Source organism: Heptranchias perlo, chromosome 11 (assembly GCF_035084215.1).
Source record: "Heptranchias perlo isolate sHepPer1 chromosome 11, sHepPer1.hap1, whole genome shotgun sequence".
Lineage (NCBI taxonomy): Eukaryota > Metazoa > Chordata > Chondrichthyes > Hexanchiformes > Hexanchidae > Heptranchias > Heptranchias perlo.
The window spans coordinates 18,571,491-18,593,522 of record NC_090335.1 but is presented as its reverse complement, the minus strand read 5'-3'; the positions used below and the strand labels follow the sequence as shown (position 1 = coordinate 18,593,522).

General features: G+C 44.2%; 1 protein-coding gene across 4 annotated transcripts in view; it reads left to right on the top strand.

Moving 5' to 3' along the window:
- LOC137327145 (rho GTPase-activating protein 6) overlaps positions 1–22,032 on the top strand; it is a 514,589-nt gene that overhangs the window by 477,277 nt on the left and 15,280 nt on the right. For all 4 annotated transcript variants that reach the window (XM_067992647.1, XM_067992648.1, XM_067992650.1 and 1 more), the window contains exons 10-11: positions 14,805–14,902; positions 21,691–21,953. In XM_067992647.1, coding sequence (XP_067848748.1) covers positions 14,805–14,902; positions 21,691–21,953 — 361 coding nt within the window. The remainder of the gene's footprint in view (positions 1–14,804; positions 14,903–21,690; positions 21,954–22,032) is intronic.

Here is a 22,032-nt window from a genome sequence, read left to right as displayed (position 1 = left end):
TGCCAGTTGTCATGTGAGTGGTTCAGATCTACATTCTTGGGTTCAGCCACAACCAGCCAGACTGCAAAATCACTGGGGGAAAAGCGAGCATAGAAGTTATTGATATGGGGACCATACAGCACATGAGAAACCAAAGTAGCACCAGCAGTGGCTCCCAACTCGAATGATGGTGTCAGGAATTCAATGAGTGGCAAAAGCAGGGAGCGATTGTCTAGCCAAGACCTTGGAGCAAACCTGCCAGCACAGAAGCAGTAGGGTCGATTTTTAACCCGGGCAGGCAGTTAAAATCGCCTGTGGGTCTTACTCGCCACGGCCCCCCTCTCTTCCTTCTTCTCTTCTGAGCAGGAGGGTACGACACCCACCGGAAACCAGCGGGATCCTTCTTTAAATGTGCAGATCATGCTCTGTCTGATGACTTCATCATCTGGGCCTGACTGCTGTTTTAACCAGAGGCCCGCACAGGGAAGCGGTTGTAACTTTCCCGCCAACCAACCTTAGCGGGAAGAGGAGTCTGGTCAGAAGAGGCCCAAAAAGTAAGTGGTTTTACATTTTTTTTTGACTTTCCTAAACATAAGGAAAGTTTAGACCTCGCCTGCCCTCTGTTTCACTCCTCCCGATTGCGAGGCCCTCCTGAAACCCCTTCCCCCCCTGACTTACCTGAGTGCCAGGGACCGTTTCTCCAGTCCAGTTAGGTTAAAACCAGGGCTATAAAAGTCACTTCCATGGCTCGGGGTGCTTCCTGTTGACATTGCTTGCTGCAGACTGCAGCTGATAATTCAACACCTCATGGTTGTAACGCACAGAAGAAAAGGTCTCTCCCACGCAGAGGTAGTCATGAAATCATATTAAAATACTGTGAGTTTCTAAATATAGTGAATGCCGATGACTAGTATGGTTTTAAAACAGGTGGTATCCCTCTGAGTTAAGGCCAGACAGTTAGAGATTTTTTTTTTGTGTTAATATTTATTTTATCTAATCCACACTGCATGTTCACCCCTTCTTCCTCCCGTGGTGAATATTTCGTGGGAACACAGCCCGTGAATTCCTTTGTAATGAATCTCTGCTGACTCTGGAGTAGCCAGTCAGAGCTCTGTTTTGTTTCCAAGCTCCTTGGCTCTGAGGGGGCCACAGTCCGTATTATTGTTTTGACATTTGTGCTAAGCCCTAGCAAAGAAACATCTGGCTTGTTTTAGGGGCAATTTAACATAGTGCGATGCAGAGGAAAGTGGTTGCCAACCATTTGCACCCGCTAAGAGGATATGACCTGCATGGGCTGACTAAAATACATGACTTGGCCTTGGGAACAGTTGTGCAGTATGGTCCACCCTAAGAAGTGTGAGAAGGGCAGCGTGCACAGAAAGACTGGCAGATCTCAAGTGCTTCAGTGTGGGCCATTTGTTGCAGCATTTCTGGGGTTTTTTTTGTGGCCAGCTCAGGGTTTAAACATTATTTTGTTGTCAAATTTAAAAGAAAGCCATTTGTTTTTAATGCCTGTTTTGTAGTTCTTTCTTCAAGGCTTTCTAGCATGGCCATTTTCTAACAGAAGCCATTGTACAATATGGAAACGGAAGTAAACCATTCATCCCACCCAACCTGCTCCCCCATTCAGTTAGATCATGGCTGATCTGTATCTCAACTTCATTTACCCAACTTACCCAACTAAACTCTGTCGATCTCAGTCTTGAAAGCTCCAATTGTCCTAGCATTCACAACCTTTTGGGAGAGAGAATTCTAGATTTGTACTACCCTTTATAAGAAAGACAGAAAGAACTAACTTGCATTTATATAGCGCTTTTCACGACCTCAGGACATCCCAAAGCCAAAGTACTTTTGAAGTGTAGTCGCTGTTGTAATGTAGGAAACATTGCAGCCAATTTGCGCACAGCAAGATCCCACAAACAGCAATGTGATAATGACCAGATCATCTGTTTGTGATATTGGTTGAGTGATAAATATTGGCCAGAACACTGTGGAGAACTCCCCTGTTCTTCTTCAAATAGTGTCATGGGATCTTTTACATCCACCTGAGAGAGCAGACGGGGCCTGGGTTTAACTTCCCATCCAAAAGACGGTACCTCCGACAGTGCAGCAATCCCTCAGTTCTAAGTGTCAGCCTAGATTATGTACTGCCTAAACTTATAGTTCTTATTTTAGTAAATTAACCCAAAAGTGTGGACTCTACCCTACATCCTGTCATACTAGAATTTCTTAGAAACACTGGCGAATATGAGTTAAGAAAAAAAGGTAGCTAAAGATAGCAGATTTTTTTATTGGGGTGGGGTGGCGGGAATGAGTTCTTTACGCTGGTCTTTTCACAGTTTCACGAGACGGCCCGAGACCACAGGTAAGTGCCTAGAAAGGCACAGCTTGTGGGCCCGGAGGGGCAGGAGTGCTTCCCCCAGGCCCAACAAACCTACCTGCACCGATCACCCCCAGCCTCCCGATCGCGGACCCCCGATCCCGCCCCCTCCCGTGACTGACCGCCGATCCCATTCCCCCATGACTCATGACCCCCGTGCCCCCCCACCATCCCCTCCATGCAAACAAAGACTTACCTGCAGACGTCCTCTCCCTGGCTGGTCTCCCACCCGACTGAGACCAGCCTGTCAATCAGACCGGTCAGTCGGACAAGAAACCGACAAAAAAAATAAAAGACGTCCTTACGTCAAAATTGTAAGGACGTCCTGGAAACTCGTACTAATGGGTTTCCCAACCTCAAATTAACCCCCCCCCCCCCCCCCCACCTCCATCCCCTTCCCGGCTCCGTTTCAAAATTGAGCCCATGATCTTAGACATGAAAGTACAATGGATTCAATTCCATTGAACCACTCTGTCCTCCGATCAGCCACATTTTAGTATTTTTTTTTAAAACTAGGGGAGAAGGAAAACTCTCCAGGAACCTCTCATCAGAACTTTGGACATCAGATAGGTTTGGATGAAGAAGGCTTTCAGCCCATTTGATTTCATTCTGTCAAAATTCCAACCCTCTTCCTATTGCAGCTGTTTCTTAAATGATACTCGTTACCTGGCCCCCACCAAATTTCCTGGCAACCTGTAAGAGACTACTGTTGGAAGTGGGATTCAGAGCACGCCTGTACAAATGGAGAGAATTCACCAAACTTTCTGAGTAAAGTTTGTGGCCTGGAGTTTCCGCTAGACCAGATTGCGCCCGACGCGGAACTAGTTTTGCCAAGGTGAAATTACGGGCAAGTTTCAGTGCAAATTCATTAGCATAAGCCTGAACTTGAAATCTCCCATAAATCAGTGTAATCAAACGTAATTGTTTTGTGATTGAAATGGCCAATGGGGCCTCAAGGTGCTATGGTGGGGTAGTGTAAAAGGTAAGGAGAAAGATTTCCCCTTCCGAGTGAGTCTGCAGACCACAAGATAAGTTCTGTTTAAACTAATTGATGATTTCTGCAGCCGCAGGGCAGGCCTGAGGCTTCAATTGACTGCTCGTCAGGTGTTTGATGCGGGATTAGTGTGACTATGGGTGCCTATGCGCCTGAGAATCTGCCGCCTACCTTCCCCAAATGACCGCAGTCGGTGGAAGCTTGCCTTCCCAACCTGGGAGTGTGGCCAGTGTTGTGGGCTGGAATTGATTGAGCAAAGGGACTGTCGAACTAGCATAAAAGATCATGAATACTTGAGCGTAAAGTAGTTATGGGTGCAACTTACTTGCACTTAAAATTCCACAAACTTTTGCGCTATTTAATTTGATGCTGCCCAGATTAAGCTGTTACCTGGGCGGAAATCATGCAGAAGCTCCAGGCCTGTATTTCTTGGATTTGGTATCTTTTAGCCTACGGGCATTTAGCCTGCCAAGTCATTTAGATTTATGTTCAGGAAGTGCTTAGATCATTTTTTTTTATCTCCCTCTCAGTTTAGCCCCAAGCCTATAATCCTCTACTTCCTCATAAATCAGGAATCTGTCTGGTTCTCTTTTAAATGTTGCAGTGGAGTCAGCGGCCCAGAAATTCGGGCGAGCCGACTGTCTCTGCGCAAACCAATCTTGGAGAGGGGGCCTCAACAGGTGTTAGACCCTTTATTTGCATATGCAAAGGAGCTAACCCCTGGTTCAAGCATTGGTATATTTATTGTCCTTGCCCAATATGGTGCGCAACACATACCCAGCTGGAAATGTGCCTGTGCTTCCTGCCCGCCATACTGGGGCCTTAATAGTCTGAGTGGCACCCGAAAAAGGACTCCTCCGTCGGTGTCCAGGGCATGTGTCTGAAACAGGCCATAAGTCCTTTGCATATACAAATCAGGGCCTAACACTTAGTTCAGGCCTCCTTTGCAAAATTGGATTGCGAATTACTATGGTCAGTTTCTTCAGGCGCTTAGAAGCTAAACCAGCTGTCCTTAATGGGATCACTGAAGGCTGCTATCAGAAAGGAAGTTTCAACTTTTGTACTTGCCATTATTGTGAAGCCGGGAGGAGCAGGCTCCTCATAAAATCCACCAGCCACTGCCTGCCACCGTTTGTGCCCCCAGCCCCTGCCAACCTCACCAGGGCCGTTCAACATGCGTTGCAGCAGGATCGCGCCCTGATTTCTAGGCCTCAGTCTGTTGAAGCCAGGTAGATTCCATCTGCATATTTGAAGGGCATGGAGATTGTTGGAGGCAGATCATTAAAAAGGGAACTCGCTAAAATGATGACCAGGGGAGGAAAAAGTAGCAGTTAACGATTACTATCATTCTATAATATCTCCAGGGATTTTCTTTCCCTCGAAATGGTCAAGAGATTTGCTGTTAGCAGTTACATAGCAGCTGGCTGAAAGGCTGTAGTTATGGTACTTCAACACCTTGTCTTGGTGGTGGCTTGGTTTGTACTGTACTGGCAAGAGCAAGTTTGGGTTGGTACCAGGACCCTATATTGCACTTTTGAGCTAGGGTTACAAACATTAAAATGTGAAACTAATTTTAATGTGTAGCACAATGGAGGTAAAAGCCTCAAAGCATTGTAAAACACAGCTTTGCAGCCACAAAATTATTGCAGATTCAGTCGATGTACGTTTGCAATATAATAAGCAACAAATATGTGCAGTTTCTTGTACAAATCAGCGTGATGTTAATGGAGAGATTACACAGCATGATCCCAAAATGTCACTGTCAGTGGTGCAAAATAAACTAATACCAGCTGGTAGCAGGAAAGATAATAACAGTTTCCAATATTGTACAGACAGACTTGGCAAATCACATTCTTAAAACTCAACTCATTGTGATAATAGGAATAAGTTGTTTGTTTTAGTTTTATCCTTCTTGAGTCCCAAACCATACAATGTACACTTTCCTGGGTAGGAAACCATTTCCCCAGGCATCAAGTAATGCTGTTCTGTGACTGGTCACTTGGAGAGGGAAGAGAGTTTATCTCCAGACTCAATCATTCCAATGGTCTCTTGGCCGGCCTCCCATCTTGTTTTACCCGCTCGTAAACTTGAGCTCATCCAACACTCTGCTGCCCATATCCTAACTCGCACCAAGTCCCATTCACCCATCGCGCCCATGCTCTCTGACCTATATTTGGCTCCCAGTCTACCAATGCCTCAAATTTAAAATTCTTATCCTTGTGTTCAAATCCCTCCATGGCCTCACCCCTCCCTCTCTCTGTAACCTCCTTCAGCCATACACCCTCAGAAAATGCTGGGTTCCTCCAATTCTGGCCTCTTGTGCATTCTCCACTTCCTTCGCCCCACCATAGGCGACCATGCCTTCAGCACTCTGGGTCCTAAGCTCTGGAATTCCCTCCCTAAACCTCTCCACCTCTCCAACTCTCTCCTCCTTTAAGACCCTACTTAAAACCTACCTCTTTGACCAAGCTTTTGGTCACTTGTCCTAATATCTCATTCTTTGGCTTGGTGTTAATTTTTTGTTTGACTATCCTCCTGTGAGGTGCCTTGGGACGTTTTACTACATGAAAGGCACTATAAATGCAAGTTGTTGTTGAGAGTAACGTCCCATTGCTTACGGTGCTTTCGTACCTTTTGGGAGCTAACTGTGAGAGGAACCCTGGGCAGGAATCCATGTCCTATGAGTATCTCTTTTTAAACAGGAATGCAGAGCTTTCCTTTGAAGAATGTTATTTTCTGAAAATGATTGGTAATGAATTGAAAGAGTATTTACCTCTTTTGTCAATTCTTCCAAAGGAACATAGGAGTAGGTCATTCAGCTCATCGAGCCTGTTCCGCCATTCAATCAGATCATAGCTAATCTGTATCTTGACTCCATTTACTCACCTTGATCCCTTCGAACCTTAATTAACAAAAATCTATTGACCTCAGTTTTGAGATTTTCAATTGATCTATCCTCAACGGCTTTTTAGGGGGTTTTCCACTACCCTTAGTGTGAAGAAGTGCTTCCCCGAATGGCCGAGCTCTCTTTTTAAGATTATACCCCCTTGTTCTGGACTTCCCCACCAGAGGAAATAGTTTCTATCTACCCCATCAAATCCTTTCCTTTTTTAAATTCCCTCCTCCTCGCGCTCTATCTTTTTCAGCTTCATTCATGCATACGTGAACATTTTGTCCCTTGACATTAGCCTAGAGCATGCTTCCACTTTGTGCTAAAGAGTAGGCGATCCTTTTAATTTGGCTCGTTCTGCAGTGATAGATCTTTTTGGAACTGTTTTCTGCGCCAACTCAACTACAGGCACATGGACAGGGTCCTTATAAAAGAAAACAATTCACTGGCCTGACAAAAGTGCAAGAAAAAACTTTTTGCTCCTCAGCAATAAGCAGCCCGTGCTTGGACTTCTGAGTTTTGTAAACATTTTGTGCAGTTTTTTTCTTTTTTTAAAAAAAAAGCTTGCGTGTAGATGTTGCAAGTTAGTTTGGAATAAATACTGCAGTTCATTTCTTGTAGAAAGCAGTTTGGCGGGACATTCTAGCCCTTTATTTCAGCTGAGAAAAAGCTATTCCAGTAAAAAAAAATACTGGTTGGTCAGTTAAAAGGTGTTCTAATTAGAGAGCCCTGGTTTCTAGTTTTCTGGGTGTTTAGTTAAGGATGTCCTGAGTATAATTAAATTTTCCCAGTGCTCTATTAAATGAATTGCTTTTGTACATTTCTTCATTGGATACATGAGGCAATGTTGCACTTTTAACTAAAGACTAGAAAATTGCCACCTCATACTATAGAAACTTACTATTAGCAGCTTAGTAAACATTTTGAAGCCCTGTTTGTGGACCATCTCAATCAAACCTACATTAGATTTGCTAAATGTAGATTAAAAAAAGATTTTTAAAAAAAACATTTCGATGACTTTCTTTAGAGAATGAAACTGCTGAGCAAATTGGATTGTTGGTGCAATCATTTTAGGAAGATTGGCTATGACGGTTTCTCATCCTGATATATTTTAATATTTGTCACAGAAAAATGGTATGAGGTACTGTATTTATGACAGCAGAAGACTTAAAGGTCATTACCAAATTTCATGAGAAACATTAAGCTAGCAGATCCGCAGAGAGGGATGAAAGTTGATGCTAAATAGTTCTGAATGTCCTGACCCAGAAATCAGGATGTGATTTGACTTAAGTACTTTATGCAGAAAACATTGTGAAATAATTAGGGACTCATCAAATGTCAAAGAAAAGATGTGGGATGCTTGTGAAGGCACAAACATGGATTCTTCAGTAGAACAAGTAGAGGTTCAGATGAGCTGACTTTTTATAACAAGGGCTGTTGTTGGGGAAAACTTTTCAACCTTTCTTTGCACCCAGTTTACAGCATCAAGCCCTCCCAATGAAGTACTTTTGAAGTGTAATTACTGTTGTAATGTAGGAAATGCGACAGCCAATATGCGCACAGCAGGGTCCTAGAAACAGAAATGTGATAATGACCAAATTATTTGTTTTAGTGACGTTGGTTGAAGGAGGAATATTAATCAGGACACTGAGGAGAACACCCCTGCTCTTGTTCAAATGGTGCCATGGGATCTTTTATGTCCACCTAAAAGGACAGACGGGGCCTTGGTTTAACCTCTCATCCAACATCTCTGACAGTGCAGCACTCCCTCAGTACTGCACTGGGGTGTCAGCCTGGATTATGTGATCAAGTCTCAGGAGTGGGACTTGAACCCACAACCTTCTGACTCAGAAGCGAAAGTACTACCACTTAGCCACACCGTACAGGTGAAATGCAGAATAAAGCTTCATCTTCTCTGCCTAGACAATATGCCATATCTCTATCCTCAGCAGACCACCCTCTGCTGCGCTGGTATAGCATTTGTCACACTGCTTCTTCTCTGTGAGATTTCTGATTTTAATACAAATTGTCATGTTTGTGCTATGGTCTCATTCTTGATCAGAACTTTTGTTGGGACTCCCCAAGCTAATTTTACTTTTCCATTGGAGAGTTGAGATAATTCATCCCATTGGTCCAGATTGGTTTAGATCGAGGTTTGAGGCTGAAAGGGCAGTTTGCTAATTTACATTTTTAACTAGAACCTCTCGGTTGCATTACAAACACTGTAGAAGCTAATACAATGGGTAATACGCAATACTCACTATACCATTCTGCATCAGACTAGCCCAAATGATACAAGCATACCCTGCTTGCTTGGTTATTCCTAATGGACCCTTTGCAGAAACATTCGAACCTCCTATGCAAGTACAATTCCTTTAATAAATCATAGAGCTATTTGGCTAATTAGCTTATTGAACAATGACACTGGTCATAGCTTAACCGCTGTAGCTAGAGAAAACAATACTCAGTCTATTCTAGCAACTTCAAGAACATTCCCTTGAACAATCTATCATGACCAAAATATAACAACTCCCATGAATTCCAACTGCATTTGCAATAGACTTTGTCAGTTAGAAATAGAGATGTGTAACCAGTTTAGCCGCTGCCCACACAAGAAGTATTACTATGTGGAAAATTAATGGTCATTGCAGGTGACATGCCCCTAAAAGGCTGTGGATGCTGGGACAATTGGAGCTTTCAAGACTGACAGCGATAGATTTTTGCCAGGTATGGGTATCAAGGGATGTGGAGCTCAGACTGGGAAACGGAGTTAAGGTACAGATCAGCCATGATCTAATTGAATGGCAGGCTGGAGGGGCTGAATGGGCTACTCCTATTCTTATGTCCACCTGTAACATCACTTTAGAGTGTGCAGTGCCTAAACCGAGCTTCAATCTCCGTATGCTCTCTATCAGCAAGATTCTTACTTCCACCTTCACAATATTACTTGCCTCTGCCCCAACCTCACCCGTCCCCTGGCTCCTGAAACCCTTATCCATACTCTTGTTACGATAATGTGGATGTTTTGATACTAACTAGCAACCCAGAGGTCGCAAGTTTAAATTCCACCATGACAGGTTGAAAAATTGAATTCCATAAATCTGGTAATTTATAGATTGGGAACCAAAACCCCAACTGGTTCACAAATGTCCTCCTTCAGGGAAGGGGAACTAGCCATCCCCACCCGTCTGGTCTACACATGACTCCAATCCTACAATATGTGATTGACTCTTAAGTCCCTCTTAAGCCACTCAGTTATAAAACAATTGCTACGGAACACAATCGTAAGACAGACCTTATGGCAATGGCACAGGCTTCAAATCCGGATAAGACTCATGCAATCCCAGCCCAGTCGACCCCGCAAAGTCCTCCTCACTAACATCTGGGGATTAGTGTCCAAGTTGGCAGAGCTGTCCCGCAAACTAGTCAAGAACAACTTGACATATTCATATTCAAAAATCATATCTATCAGTCAACATCCCAGAGTTCTCCATCGCCATCCTTGGATGTATCCCCTGTCCCACTGGCAGGATAATCCCACCAGAAGTGGTAAATAGTCGGGTGGGCTTGGCCCCAAGTATCTTCAACATTGATACCGGACTGCATGAAGTCTCATGGCTCCATGAACTCTCAAGTCTTATGGCTTCAGGGCAAATGAGGCCAAGGAAACCTTGTATTTATTGTCACCTACCCATTTTGAACAGCACTTAGAGGAAGCACTGAGAGAAGTAAAGGCAGAGACTGTACTCTAGGAGGGGGACTTCAGTGTCACCAATGACCTGAGTCCCAAAGGACACAGCTGCCAGATTGGGCCTGCATCAGGTGGTCAAGGAACCAACACGAAGGAATAATCTTACTTGACCTCTTCCTCACCAATCTACCTGTCATAGATACATCTGTCCATAATAACATTGGCAGAAATGACCACTGTGCAATCCTTTTGAAGACAAAGGGGAAAAATTGGATAGGGCCTGTTTTTGGGCGGGAGTAACATGATCTGCTGTTGTCCTGTCTGTGGGGCACGGGGGCGAGATTTTTATCAGGCCTCAGGACTTACCTGCAATCTGCGTTGGAAATCAGCGTTGAACGAGGATTCCGTACAATTTGCACTTCCCACCAGCAGGGGGAAGCTCCAATCTCTTAAAGGCAGGCTGTCTGTTAGACATCTCTTAAAGGTAGCTGGGGGCTACCTGTTATTTGCTGAATATAACAGCCTGCTGTCTGCACGGAGTCTGAACAGAGATCAGACATTTTTACATACTGATAAGTTATGTTAAAACATTGAATAAAGGTTGCGCACCACTAAATCCCACATCCTCCAATCTGCATGCCAGACTTCACCAATCTGCCGATCTGAGACTCTCTGCACCAAGGTTTTCCACTGATGCACCAGATGTTTTGGTGCAAGAGGTGAACAGAAGGAGGGACAGCCTATATCCGGAGGCGGGGGGGGGGGGGGGGGCAGGGAGGGGATGGTGGTGGTGGTGGTGGGGAGCAAGAGGTCCTCCAGACGTATACCCAAAAGGTAGTAGGAGATGAAGTCAATGCCGGCTGCACAGCATCATGAACATGGATGCAGAACAGGAAGATGTTCAGTGCTTTGACATGAGTGGTCAAGATGATTGAGGTCAACTGTCAAGTGGCGTCTCCTACCAACTACACCACTAGCCGCATCCATTGCTCCACGCACTACACCCCCCATCACCCACATACCAACAAACTCTTTCCATCAGTACTCAACCCTCTCACCCTTGCAAGCCACCCACCCACAACTCACAGGCCACAAACACTGGCAGCTATTCAACCATGATAGGCTCATCACCCAGACACACGACCCACTTTCTTGAGGAGAAGCTGGCACATATCAGGAGGCAGCAAATGGTGATGGCATTTTGCCCCTTGAGCCTGTTCCACCATTTGATCAGATCAGGGTGGATCTGTGACCTAATTTGATATACCAGCCTCAGCCCCATATCCCTTAATACTCTTGGTTCACAGAAATCTATCAATCTCAAATTTAGAATTCTCAATTGAGCTAGCATTAACTGCCGTTTGCAGAAGACCGTTCCAAACTTCTCCCACCCTTTGCGCGTAGAAGCATTTCCTAACTTCACTCCTGCACGTCCTGGCTATAAATGTTAGGCTATGTCCCTGCGTCCTAGTCTTCGAGTGTAGCAGAGCTCCAAAAACAGTTACAAATGTCTCGGCATCCAGAAGCAATAATCAAGCCACTAACCTTTAAGGTCCCTTTAAATAGTGCCGTTGGGGGGTCCTCCAGGCACTCTAAGACACGTTCAGATGGTCGGGGTTAAGACTGTGCGTTGAGTTGAGCGTTAAGTCCCAAAATGGTGTCTATCACTTTAAATCAGTGTTGTACACTGAAGCCATTTTCTCCCTATTTTACATGATTCCAGCGTTCGTTATCTGCGCCTGCACTAACTCCGATAACAAAATGGCGTCTGGCGCACATCACACTGGAAACGTGCGTGCGTGCGCAGCCAAGACACCATCTTGGATGTCGAAGCGGCTGTGTCGCGCCTAAACAACAAGCGCTACACGGCCCAATTTAGCACCCAAAGTCTTGTCTTCGCAATGAGAACACCCTTCATTACGTAATATGGCACTACCATTGTGCTAAGTGGAACAAACTAAGGACAGATCTAGCAGCCCAAAACTCTGCATCTATGAGATACTGTGGGCCATCAGTGACAGTAAAATTATATACCACTGCAATCTCATCGCCCAGTACATCCTTCATTCCTGCATCACCATCAAGCCAGGAGACCAACTCTAGTTCAATAGTAAGTGTAGAATAGCATGCCAGGCACCAATCTAATAAAGATACATCACAGCTGCATGCTATACACCTAAAACAGCAAGCTATAAACAGAGTTAGCAGTGCCACAATCAAAGAGTAGCTGATCTCGACAGCAAGACAGCATTCAACCAAGTATTGCACCCAGGCACCCTTGCAAAACTGAGGACACTGGGGATCAAGGGGAAAGCTCTTTAGTAGCTGGAGTCATACCTGGCACAAAGGAAGATGGTTCTGGTTGTTGGAGACCAATCATTTCTCAAAAGTGGCCTTGGCCCAACCATCTTCAGCTGCTTCGTCTATGACCTTCCCTCTATCATAAGATCAGGAGTGGGGCTGTTTGCTGATAATTCTACAGTGTTCAGCTGCATTCACAACTCCTCTAATAATGAAGCAGCCCATGCCAGCCCACAGCAGGATCTGGATACCATCCAGACTTGGGATGACAAGTGGCATGTAACATTCATCCGACAAAGGTGCAAGGCAATGACCATCTCTAATAAGAAATGGCCCAACTGCCTTCCTCTGATCTTCAACGGCACCACCATGTCCGAGTCTCCTACCATCAATGTCCAGGGGGGTCATCGTTCACCGGAAGCTTAACTGCACAGTCACATGGCTACAAGAGCAGGACAGAGACTGGGTACTTGGCAATGAGATGCTCACCTCCTAACATCTCAAAAGCCTCTCCATTATGTACAAAGCTCAAGCCATGAGTGTGATGAAGTATTCATCACTTGTTTGCATTGGTGCAATTGCAACACCACTCAAAGCTAAACACCATCCAGGACAGAGCAATTCGCTTGACTTGACACCCTGCCTCAGGATTCATTATCTACCCTCTCCACAACTGGTGCACAGTGGCTGCGTTTAACAACCAATTAATGCACAGCAGCAACTCACCAAGCTTACTTCATCAGCACTTGCCAGGGCTGCAACCTCTACCACCAAGAAAGGTGAGTAGCAAGATCATGGGAACACCATCACCTCCAAGTTCCCCTCCAAATCATACACCATCCTGACCTTCTGCTATTTCAGCAGAGGTTTTAACCCATTTGTTTTAAACTGGTTAAAGCCTCTGCTGAGATAACAGAGAAATGAATTTCAGGTGAACTTGTGAAGTGTTTATAGCATACTTTCAAGGACCATAATGTTTCAATTACACAAACTGCATTACTGGTATCATTACATCACAAGACATTGTCATAACAAAAAATGTCATTTCTCTCTACTCAAAAAAAACTTGCAAAATGTTCTTATAAAGACCGTTTCCATTTACAGTGGCTTCATAATTCAGGTATAGGGATACTGTGGCACAGTAATCTCAATTTTCCTAAGGAATGTCCTAGATATTTCTGGGATTTTCTGTGTTATTGACTCAGATAATTGTAGATAAAAAGAACAGAAAATGCTGGAGAAGCTCAGCAAGTGAGGCAGCATCTGTGGAGAAAGAAATGGAGTTAATGTCTCAGGTCGAAGACCTTTCGTCAGAACAGATAATTGTAGGCTTTGTTTAAAGAGCAGAATCTATCCCCACCCAGCCCACTCAAATAGCTTCACTTTTTAAAAAAAAACACAACAACTTGGCAAGGTCTGTGAAAATGTTGTATTTATACACTGGCTTCCTCCTAGTAAAAGGCATCCAAACTTTTCATTTAAAATGCTTGCTTCTCTGGATCTGGAGGCTACAAAGTTTTTAAAACCAGTAAAACATAATTGTTCGCAAGTTTCATAACTTGTAGGGATCAGTAAACAAAATAAACAGGCCGCTGAGGTATAGGAACTGGGTACATTGCAGCTTCTGTACGTGGGGCTATCGAACATAAATGAATAGTTGGTTAGCTGGTAAGGGAGAAATAAGAAAGAACTTGCGTTTATATAACGTCTTTCATAACCTCAGAACATCCCAAAGCGTTTTACAGCCAATGAAGTGCTTTTGAAGTGTAGTCACTTTTGTAATGTAGGAAATGTGGCAGCCAATTTTCACACAGCAAGGTCCCACAAACAGCATTGATATAATGACTAGATAATCTGTTTTTAGGTGTTTGTTGAGGGATAAATATTGGCCAGGACACCGGGGAGAACTCCCCTGCTCTTCTTCGAAATAGTGTCATGGGATCTTTTACATCTACCTGAGAGGGCAGATGGAGTCTCTGTTTAATATCTCATCTGAAAGAAGGCACCTGTGATAGTGCAGCACTCCCTCAGCATTGCACTGAGGTGTCAACCTAGATTGTGCACTCAAGTCCCGGGAGTGGGACTTGAACCCACAACCTCTGACTCAGTGCTACCACTGAGCATACCACCATGTGGTTGGTATTTTTCCCTAACAATTCCTTTTTTAATCAAATCCCCAAAGTAGTTACCAGCCAGCTTGTTTGCAGGCTCTTCCCTTCCTCGCCCCCCCCGCCCCTTCCCAAGTTATTGATTGTTATGTTGATTCTAAAAAAAAAACTGGTGTAAGAACCCAAAAATCCTCTGCCCTTCTTCATGTCCCATAGCACAAGGCCCCATTCCCTGGCCAAGAGGTCATGCAGACAATCTGAGCTCAAGCTTCTGAGCTGAGCTCCTATAGCTCTATTATCTAGTTGCTATATGAGCCTGGATAAATAATTCTACATGTCTAAAAGTATTAGAGTGTAATTTTTTTTTAACAAATTCATTACATGGTGTAAGTATGCAGTGTTTCATGTTAAATTCAGAATACATCCCGTGTCTGTAATGTGAGATTGTCATTCTTTCTCAGGTTCCCCCGGAGCTACAGAATGAGGTGCTGATGAGCTTGCTAGAGACAGATCCAGATGTTGTTGACTACTTGCTGCGGAGGAAAGCTTCACAGTCATCGTGAGTAACTCTTGCCACTGTGGGTTCTTTTTCAAGTCATGGTGCTGTCTTTCACCCTAGGCTAATACATTTCTTTCTACTGACCCCTGCTGTTCATGTAGGATATGAGCAAAGTAGACAAGAGAATGCACAACCAAGGGCTTGATGGCAGCAGTAGTCCCTCAATGTGTGGTACAAAATCCTTCAGAAAACAGCAAAAGGAATCTCGTTTTACAAAATTTAAATGTTTGCATGTATTTGCCCTGATTTACAAAAATCTGGATATAATCTAGAATACGGTGCCCTGATTTGGGAAACTTCAAAACATATTGGGCCAAATCTTGCTGGTGCGGAGCATCTCGTGGTGTGCGCCGTTGATTAGACTATTTCCTGTACCCTTCAGCTCATAACTCGCTGAAAGTGCAAGCTGATAAAGTTGTGGCGAGGGAAACAGGGCATCAGTGAACGACAGAACCAGCAGTGTATCTCCGTAACCAATGAGATTTAAGGATTGAGAAAGAAATGGAGGAACGACTGAGAAGGAAGGTGAATTAGTCAAATTATGTACAGATAAAGAAATAGAGGGGGAAAGAAGGATTGGATTAAGAGAGAGAGAAAAAGACAGCAAGAAAAAGTGTAAAATGTGATTTAATTTAGGGTTGTAAGGAGAAGACAGCGTTAGCTGAAAAAGTAGAAATTGTGAATTTTTTTCTTTTTTTTGCATGAACTTTTATTTTTAAAACCAATGAAGTACTTTTGTAGTGTAGTCACTGTTGTAATGTAGGAAACACAGCAGCCAATTTACACACAGCAAGCCCCCACAAACAGCAATGAGCTAATGACCAGACCATCTGTTTTGAGGTTGAGGGATAAACATTGGCCAGGACACTGGGGAGTGCTTTTCTTCGAAATAGTGCTGTGGGATTTTTTTATATCCACCTGAATGGGCAGACGGGGCCTCAGTTTAACATCTCATCCGAAAGACGGCACCTTCAACAGTGCAGCGCTCCTTCGGTACTGCACTGAGATGTCAGCCTAGATTATGTGCTCAAGTCTCTGGAATGGGACTTGAATCCACAACCTTCTGACTCAGAACCTAGAGTGCAACCATGAAGCCACGGCTGACACCTGGGGGAATGTGTTGGTATCAAGTTGTTAGATCAGATTCATTCATTCTCGGGATATGGGCTTCACTGCCCAGGCTGGCATTTAGTGCTCATCTCTAGTTGATAGTGGTTTTGATACAACTGAGTGGCTTGCTAGACGACTTCAGAGGGCAGTTAAGAGTCTATCGCATTGGTTTGCCACTGGTGTCACATGTAGGCCAGCCCGGGTGAGGACTGCAGGTTTCCTTTAGAATGATTACCCTAGACATAGCATGGTTACTTAGTTATGGAATGGTCACTTGATCTTGTGGTTAATTTGCCTGAACTCCAACCTCAGAGGAGCACCTCCTATTGAATGAATGTGACATATTGTTTCATTGCCCACATCGATCATCCTGTGGTCGCTGAGTAAGATTGACAATTTAGGGCCAATTTGAATTGGATTGGGGAATTTTTGTGCTATCAATCTGTACCCACTAGGAACGATCCAAACTCATGATACATACAACCCTTTACAGCCAGCTGACAGAGAATACTTTCATCCCATCAGTGTACTCTGGATTGGAACCCAAAAAAAGTGGAAACGAAAACCTTAGATTCATTCAAGGTAGATTCCAAATCCACAAATCATTTAAAGACAGATACGAAAAGGAATCAAAAAGGCTAATGGAATGCTGGCCTTTATCTCAGGGGACCTGGAATACAAAGGGGAGCAAGTTGTGTTTCAGTTGTACAGATCCTTGGTCAGATCCGATCTGGAGTATTGCGTTCAGTTTTGGGGACCGCTCCTCAGGAAGGATATATTGGTCTTGGAGGGGGTGCAGTACAGATTCACTAGAAATATACCAGGGCTTAGAGCATTAAATTATGAAGACAGGTTTTTTTTTTTATTCGTTCACGGGATGTGGGCGTCGCTGGCAAGGCCGGCATTTATTGCCCATCCCTAATTGCCCTTGAGAAGGTGGTGGTGAGCCGCCTTCTTGAACCGCTGCAGTCCGTGTGGTGACGGTTCTCCCACAGTGCTGTTAGGAAGGATTTTGACCCAGCGACAATGAAGGAACGGCGATATATTTCCAAGTCGGGATGGTGTGTGACTTGGAGGGGAACGTGCAGGTGGTGTTGTTCCCATGCGCCTGCTGCCCTTGTCCTTCTAGGTGGTAGAGGTCGCGGGTTTGGGAGGTGCTGTCGAAGAAGCCTTGGCGAGTTGCTGCAGTGCATCCTGTGGATGGTGCACACTGCAGCCACAGTGCGCCGGTGGTGAAGGGAGTGAATGTTTAGGGTGGTGGATGGGGTGCCAATCAAGCGGGCTGCTTTATCTTGGATGGTGTCGAGCTTCTTGAGTGTTGTTGGAGCTGCACTCATCCAGGCAAGTGGAGAGTATTCCATCACACTCCTGCATCAACCTGGCTTGTATACCCTTGAGTATAGAAGAGTTTAGAAGGTTGAGGGGTGATCTGATCGAGGTGTTTAGAATGTTAAAAGGATTTGATAGGGTAGACACAGAGAAACAATTTCCTCTGGTGGGGAATCAAGAATGAGGGGATATAATCTTAAAATTAGAGCTGGGCCATTTAGGAGGGAAATCAGAATGTACTTTTTCACACAGTAGTAGTAATCTAGAATTCTCTCCCCCAAAAGACGCTGGGGGATAATTGGAGCTTTCAAGGCTGAGATCAATAGATTATTGTCAGGTAAGGGTGTCAAGGGAAGTGGAGTTGAGGTACAGATCAGCCATGATCTAATTGAATGATGGAGCAGGTTCAAGGGGTTGAATGGCCTACTCCTGTTCCTATGATGTGAATGGAAGGTCGGACATAAGTTTGTTTTTCTGGATGACCTTAGATTGGGCCTCCCTCCTTGTAAGATTAGACTTTGAATTGCAGTTTGTGATTCCTCAATTATAAAGGAGAGGATAGAAATGACTGCTTCAGTAATTAATTTGGAGATTTGAATTATAACAGGCTAAAATGAACATTATCTTTTATGACTGGAACATTATTAGTTGACAGAATGTATTTAGAAAATTTGTAACAGTGGATTAACAGCTCTGACCTTTCACCTCAGGGATTTGAGTTGAAATTCAGCCCAGAATGATGGAGTGAAAGTTTGCTCTCTGACGATTGTAATAGTCCCAAGTGAAATGGAATCACCCGAATTCTTAGTGTGTAAGAGGAAACGGGCCACAATTCTGGACTAATTATGTATGACAGGTTGCGGTTAATTCAGTAAAGGCAAAGCCAAGCAAGCTTTTCTGTGAATTTATTGATTGTGCTATAGCTGAGCTGGAAGTACTTGATAGACGTGAAAAGTGCAAAAGAATTCAAGTTCTTAACACTGACATACCTCATCCCGATGAGTGCAAAAACAAAAAAAATTGCTGTTAAAGAAAGAAAGATAGAACTTGCATTTAGATAGCGCCTTTCACTACCCCAGGATGTCCCAAACTAGTGGATTAGCTTTGAAGTATAGTCACAGACAGCAATTTGATAATGACCAGATACTCTATTAGGTGTTGGTTGAGGAATAAATATTTCCAGGACATCGGGGAGAATCATAGAAAGGTTACAGCATGGAAGGAGGCCATCCAGCCCATCGAGTCCACGCTGGCTCAATGCAAGAGCAATCCAGCTAGTCCCACTCCCCCACCTTATCCCCGTAGCCCTGCAAATTTTTTACTTTCAAGTACATACCAAGTTCGCTTTTGAAGGCCATGATTGAATCTGCCTCCACCACCCCCTCGGGCAGTGCATTCCAGATCATAACCACTCGCTGTGTAAAAAAATATTTTTCCTCATGTCACCTTTGGTTCTTTTGCCAATCGCCTTAAATCTATGTCCTCTGGTTCTTGACCCTTCCACCAATGAGAACAGTTTCTCTCTATCTACTCTGTCTAGACCCTTCCTGATTTTGAATACCTCTATCAAATCTCCTCGCAACCGCCTCTGTTCCAAGGAGAACAACCCCAGCTTCTCCAGTCTATCCATGTAACCAAAGTCCCTCATCCCTGGAATCATACAAGTAAATCTCTTCTGCGCCCTCTCGAAGGCCTTCACATCTTTCCTAAAGTGCGGTGCCCAGAACTGGATACAGTATTCTAACTGTGGCCGAACCAGTGTTTTATAAAGGTTCATCCTGATTTCCTTACATTTGTACTCTATTGCATCTATTTATAAAGCCCAGGATCCTGTATGCTTTATTAACTGCTTTCTCAACCTGCCCTGCCACCTTCAACAATTTGTGCACATATAACCCCAGATCTCTCTGTTCCTTTACCCCTTTAAGAATTGTGCCCTTCAGTTTATATTACCTCTCTTAGTTCTTCCTACCGAAATGTATCACCTCGCGTTTTTCTGTGTTAAATTTCATCTGCCACATGTCCGCCCATACCACCAGCCTGTCTATTTCCTCTTGAGGTCTATCACTATCCTTCTCATTGTTTACTACCCTTCCAAGTTTTGTGACATCTGCAAATGTTGAAATTGTGCCCTGTACACCCAAGTCCAAGTCATTAATATATATCAAGAAAAGCAGTGGTCCTAGCACCCACCCCTAGGGAACACCTCTGTACACCTCCCTCCAGTCCGAAAAACAACCCTTCACCACTACTCTCTGTTTCCTGTCCCTTAGCCATTTCTGTATCCATGTTGCTACTGCCCCCTTTATTCCAGGCGCTGCAATCTTGATGACAAGCCGATGACAATGCGGCACTTTATCAAAAGCCTTTTGAAAGTCCATATACACCACATCAACCGCATTGCCCTCATCTATGCTCTCTGTTACCTGATCAAAAAACTCTATCAGGTTAGTTAAACACGATTTGCCTTTAACAAATCAGTGCTGGCTTTCCCTTATCAATCCACACTCGTCCAAGTGATTGTTAATTCTGTCCCGGATTATCGTTTCTAAAAGTTTCCCCACCACTGACGTTAAACTGCCTGGCCTATAATTGCTGGGTTTATCCTTACAACTTTTTTGAACAAGGGTGTAACATTTGCAATTCTCCAGTCCTCTGGCACCGCCCCCGTATCTAAGGATGTTTGGAAGATTATGGCCAGTACCTCCGCAATTTCCACCCTTACTTCCCTCAGCAACCTAGGCTGCACTTATCTACTTTAAGTACAGCTAGCCTTTCTAGCACCTCTTCTTTATCAATTTTTAGCCCATCCAGTATCTCAACTATCTATTCCTTTACTGAGACTCTGGCAGCATCTTCTTCCTTGGTAAAGTCAGATGCAAAGTATTCATTTAGTACCTCGGCCATGCCCTTTGCATCCATGAGTAGATCTCCTTTATGGTCCCTAATCGGCCCCACCCCTCCTCTTACTACCAGTTTACTGTTTACATGCCTGTAGAAGACTTTTGGATTATCTTTTATGTTGGCTGCCAGTCTATTCTCATACTCTCTCTTTGCCCGTTGTATTTCCTTTTTCACTTCCCCTCTGAACTTTCTATATTCTGCCTGGTTCTCACTTGTGTTATCAACCTGACATCTGTCATACGCCCCTTTTTTCCTTTTCATTTTACTCTCTATCTCTTGTCATCCAGGGAGCTCTGGCTTTAGTTGTCCTACCGTTCTTCCTCGTAGGAATGTACCTGTACTGTATCCGAACCATCTCCTCCTTAAAATCTCCTCAATTACGGTTTTGCCTGCCAATCTTTGATTCCAATTTACCCGGGCCAGATCTGTTCTCATCCCACTGAAATTAGCCCTCCTCCAATTGAGTATTTTTACTTTAGAGTGGTCTGTTTCCTTATGCATCGCTATTCTATACCTTGTGATACTATGATCGCTGCTCCCTAAATGCTCCCCCAGTGACACTTGTTCCACTTGGCCCGCCTCATTCCCTAGATTCAAATGCAGCAATGCCTCCTTCCTCGTTGGGCTGGAAACGTACTGGTCAAGAAAGTTATCCTGAACACATTTCTTTGCCCCTTATATTATTATCCCAGTCTATATTAGGATTGTTGAAGTCCCCTGTTATCACTACTCTATATCCTTTGCACCTCTCTGTAATTTCCCTGCAAATGTGCTCCTCTATATCCTTCCCACTAGTTGGTGGCCTATAGAATATACCCAGTACTGTAATGGCACTTCTATTGTTTCTTAACTCTAACCAAATAGATTCTGTCCATGACCCCTCCAGGACATCCTTTCTCTCCATCATTGCAATATTCTCCTTAATCAATACTGCCACCAACAACCATCCCCCCCCCTTTCTTTCTTTCCCTATCTTTCCTGAACACCTTGTATCCAGGAATATTTAGTACCCAATCCTGCCCTTTTTTTGAGCCAAGTCGTTATCGCCATGACATCGTATTCCCATGTGGTTACTTGCGCCTGCGGCTCACCAACCTTGTTTACCACGCTCCCCTGCTCTTCATCGAATTGTGCCATGAGGTCTTTTATGTCCACCTGAGAGGGCAGACGGGGCCTCGGTTTAAGGTCTCATCCAAAAGCCGGCACCTCCGACACTGCAGTCCTCAGTACAGCACTGCAGTGTCAGCCTGGATTATGTGCACAAGTCTCTGGAATGAGGCTTGAACCCTACTGACTCAGAGGCGAGAGTGCTACCACTGAGCCAAGGCTGACTTCTTGGTTAGCTGTTTAACTTAGCAATGTGCTTTGAGGTCACATAATGAACACGTGACACATAGTTTGATGAGTTTTAATTAGCTAAATTCTGATGTGATCATCTTTAACAGGAGTCCAGATCTGACGAGGGCAGAGGTCTCCTATTCTTTGGGAGGACGACACTCATCTACTGACTCCAACAAGATCTCAAGTGGAGAAGTCTCACCCTATGACAATAACTCTCCAGTACTCTCAGACAGGCTGTTAGTGCAGAGGCCAGACGACCTAAGCCCTGGTTCTGAGAAACTCTATAAAGTTCCTGAACAATATGCTTTAGTTGGACACTTAAAATCCAAATCTAGGGATAGCTCTCCAGTTTCATGGCCTGAAAAAGGTAAGGCTCGTACAATATGTGCACAATATGTCCTTTTGTCCGCTCTTTGAAGTACTCATAGCAATAAGTATGACAGTAG